A 4,440-nucleotide genomic window follows, 5' to 3' on the forward strand; every position below is an offset into this window, starting at 1 on the left:
GTATTCACATGACAATGACAGTATATTCAATATCTTGAAAAGATCCCTACATGAGTCTCTAGGCCCCACTCCAGATATAATCCTTATCACTTTTTTTTTTTTGTAATTTAAAAACTCTAATATTATTTGTTGAGTTGCCCCAGAAAATTTTTCCATACTTAAGAATAGAGTGGAAATAAGAAAAATACACCATTCATAAAATTTTTTTACTCATAAAATAAGATAAACTCCTAACTACAAAAATAGCTGAACTAAATTTAGGGACAATATGCTCTACATGACTCTTCCAATCCAAATTTTTATCAATTTTCAGAAACAAAAATTTTATCACAGGAACTTCATAAAAAAATTTCTGCTAGCAACTGTCAGAGAGTTATAAGACTGTTTTAGAGCAAATCTAATAATATTAGTTTTAGTGATATTTAAGGCCAACTTATTTACTGTGAACCAATTTACAATAAGAGACAGTGTACCCATGACTTTATGCTTAAGCTCAGCATGATTATTACCGGTAACCAAAATAGTGGTATCATTAGCAGAAGGAAAAACTTTAGCCAGTTTATTAATATATGGAGGCAAATTATTAATGTAAATAATAAATAGAATTGGTCCCAAAACCGACCCCTGAGGAACACCTTGCTCAACTCTTTCCCAAGATGAGAAATAGTCCTGACCATCATTAGTTTAATGTACGCTCTCTGTTTTCTATCCAATAGATATGATTTGAACCAGTTTAATATACAACCCCAGACACCATAATACTCTAGTTTAGATGTCAATATCTCATAATTAACACAGTCAAAAGCCTTAGCAAGGTCACAAAAATTCCTTGCAGTTTGCAGTTAGAAGAGAAAGAGCCTAAGACAATGATGAAGCACATAGAATATTCTCAGTGATGAGTTGATGAAGAACTATATGTGTGAGACTGTTAGAGATATATGTTTATGAAACTTAATTTGCTTAACATGTACATAAATGAGTATTGAATTTTATAAATTATCAGTCTATATTTTTATGCATTTTATTATTTAACTTACAGGCTATCGTGAAAGGCGACGCAACATTGAAGTCATGGCAAGCTCACAAGGCCTGGCATGTCCCAGTACAAGAGAGGTGCAGTCTTGTCCACAGCCAGCATGCCACAGCTGGGTAGAAGGACACTGGAGCTCTTGTGAGCTGGGCCCTGGGATGAAGAAATGTGGAGAAGGCAGGCGTACTCGTGAGGTCACCTGTCGCTCAATCTATGGAGTGAGTAATCACACATATTAACCTCAAGAAATATATTTTAAATTCTGGTATAAATCAAGTTTATGCAGTGGTAATTCTGTAGTCTCATATCTGGAATATCTCTGGTTTTAATATCAGCCAAGTAACTGGCTAATCTCACTGAGCGTTCTTGTGGTCATCCTTGTTAGATGAATGCCAGGACAATAACTCGAATTTGTCTCTGACAAATTCCTTCGAAATCCTTACTATTCACTACTCATGACTGTGTTCCCTTGTCATTGAACACCGTATAACCTCAGCAGATGAAAGAATTTGATGAAATAACATGACGATTAAACAATCTGTGACGAGTTTGCTTGGAAAAATATACAGACTTTATCAATCCATATTTTTTAAACATGGTGCCAGTACTCAGTGCTGATTTCATGAAGTACCACAAAAATTTAAGCACTCTCATGTGGAAATATATGTGTGAGTAAAGATAGTGTGATTTATGTTGAATTGCACTGGATTCATGTTGCTCTGGATAAAGTCCAGGTTCTAGTTCTGACATAGCAAACTTGAAAGTTTATAGCAATTGGAAATTTCATACACAGATCAATAAATAGAGACTTATCAGGGAAGTTAGTCATGCATGGTTGCAATGTATGTCACTTATATGTGTGTGCACAGGGAATTGTGGAGGACTCTGTGTGTGCTCGTCGCCAAGTGAAGCCAATTACAGAGGAATTATGCCTGCTTCCTTGCCCATATGATTGTGTACTCTCACTCTGGTCTGATTGGAGTCCTTGTAGTCACAGTTGCTCATCTCCTCGACAGATGGCTCTGAGACATCGTAACCGCACTGTGATTGCACCTCCTGGTGAAGGTAGGTGTGAGCCATCATGAGTCATCATTTTTCTCAATTCCCACTTTATAAGTAAGAGTAGACTTTTGATATGTTGCATATTTGTGCATATGTGTGTGTGTGTGCGTGCACTTGGGCTATTGCATGAAAGAGAGAGGGTGAAATCTTCATGTACGTTTATGCCCTGTCATGAGGTTTGCTTTTCAGTGTCCTGCCATCAACAATACCTATGTTCAAACATTTGAAGGAGAAAAACAACACAACAAAGTCACCAATTGAAAAATCCATACAATCTAAAATTAAACAACATTGCAAAGAATATGCTTCATATTGTAGTGTACAAAATTCACAATGGTATCCTTTGCAGTGCATGAAGCCTATTTATCGTCCTTTTACAAAACATGATAAGAAGTTTATAATATATATGGCTGTTAATAAAATTCTTTTCCGTTCTTTTCTATTACTGTTAAAATAGCTTATTTTTCCAAAGCAAATAGACATACAAATATTACAAGTAACTTCAATATTTGGAATGTTTGAAGCAGTTCATTTAATAAGTAAAGTTGAATAGTTGGCTGTTGAAGTTGACTTTGTGTGATCACAATGCAGATTGCTGCTCAGAACTTTCTGTACAGAATTTTTTGAGCACAGACCAAATATCAGTGCTGTAACTTAATAAATCTTGCCCCATTTGACTTTATAGTCTTCCCATAACTCAAAATGTTATAGAAAATAACTCTCCTCTTTATTCTATTGAAAGAATTGAGAGCAGTGATAGCAACAATGAAAGGACTTTCAGAAAGTGATTTACAGCATTGTGGTCTGTGACTAAAATTGGTTGAAAGAGATTACTTTGATGATACTCCCCTGTACAGGTAGTGATAAAGGGAAAATTGTTATGTCTGAAATATCACTTTATACTCTTGTAATGTCAGTTATCATCTTGGCATGTTATTGTTATAAATGTACAGCTTTATACCTGAACTTATACAAATATAATTTTTTTCTTTAAAACTAAGTTTCTTTTATTGTCTGTTTGCTGTGAAAATTCAAAATAAATAATTGATGGCACAATACTTTGCATATTTGGTAAAAGATTTCAACCCACATAACCTGATGACCAGATGTCCTGACTGGGGGTTTTCTAGGTTTTCCTTAGCTGCTTCATTTAACACAAGGATAGTCCTCTGTATTAGGCTTTGACCACTTTCTATCACAGCTCTTTAAAGTTCATTATTTGGTAATCAACCTATCACTGGACACCACATAGTCTGAACTACATACAGCATTTTTAAATAATCCATAAACAAATGATATAGCAACATAATATGTAGCTGGTACTTGCATGTGACAGTATAATCCAGTCCACAGTAGAGAAGGGATTTAGTTCATAAGGATAAGAATTTCTTGGATTTTATATATACCAGTATGCACTTTTTAATTTTGTTTTCTTTGGTAATTTTGTGTTTCACATGAATTACTCTAGGAAATGCAAGAATCCATTACATTGGCTAGTGTTCCAGAGTTTATTAGCTATCATAATACCTGTCTCACAGTGTATTTATTTCTCAGTATTTTATACTGTCTAACAATGTCTACTTCTAATCCATTTTATATTGGGTGCCAGGTTATCTAATCTGGGTTTTATCCATGTTCATATAGTCATCGATTCTGATGCACCCCTAAATCCACTCATACACACATTCAATGTTTCATGCAACAGGGGGTCATGGCTGCCCAGATCCAGATGAAATGTTGCAGATGGAGCCTTGCAATGTACATAGTTGTCATGGTTACAGCTGGTTGGCTCTACCCTGGCAATCTTGTCACCCCTTGCCACCATCTGAAAGGTTCAATACAAGTTCTTTGACAACACTTGAACCGGGTAAGCATTTACCATGTATGATTCTTTACAAACTTGAACGTTGAAATGGGGATAGAATTCTGAATCATTTGGATGATTCAATGACTTTTATCAGCAAAGGAACAGCAGTACATATCGGCTTTGCATGTCACAATTATTAATTATGAAAGATGGCATTGAAAATTCAGGTTTCTGTCTTTCACTGCAACAAAACACTTACAGAATATCTTAAAATTAGTCTTAGCATTTCTTAGTAACTGAATATATCAGATGATAACATGTGACATGCAGGCCTGATATGCTGTGCACAATAGAGGACAGTGAGGCTTAATATAGTATGAATTATATATGACAGTACCAGAGTATAAGGATCTGTCAAATTAGATTGTGGCAGGCCTGTCAGAATGTGACCCACCAGCTGAACTGCTTCACTGGCAAAGCAAAGTGTAAAAACTTCTCTCTTATGAATTTCTCAATTTAATCTTTCGTCATCATCATCATC

At 35.2% G+C, this 4,440-nt stretch overlaps 1 protein-coding gene across 5 annotated transcripts in view; it reads left to right on the top strand.

The window, feature by feature from the left end:
- The window catches only part of LOC111864797 (thrombospondin type-1 domain-containing protein 7B), a 245,009-nt gene that overhangs the window by 200,426 nt on the left and 40,143 nt on the right, over nt 1-4,440 (top strand). For all 5 annotated transcript variants that reach the window (XM_023852328.2, XM_023852339.2, XM_023852312.2 and 2 more), the window contains 3 exons: nt 1,040-1,248; nt 1,900-2,095; nt 3,798-3,959. In XM_023852328.2, the coding sequence (XP_023708096.1) occupies nt 1,040-1,248; nt 1,900-2,095; nt 3,798-3,959 (567 nt within the window). The remainder of the gene's footprint in view (nt 1-1,039; nt 1,249-1,899; nt 2,096-3,797; nt 3,960-4,440) is intronic.

Source organism: Cryptotermes secundus, unplaced genomic scaffold (genome assembly GCF_002891405.2).
Source record: "Cryptotermes secundus unplaced genomic scaffold, Csec_1.0 scaffold579, whole genome shotgun sequence".
Lineage (NCBI taxonomy): Eukaryota > Metazoa > Arthropoda > Insecta > Blattodea > Kalotermitidae > Cryptotermes > Cryptotermes secundus.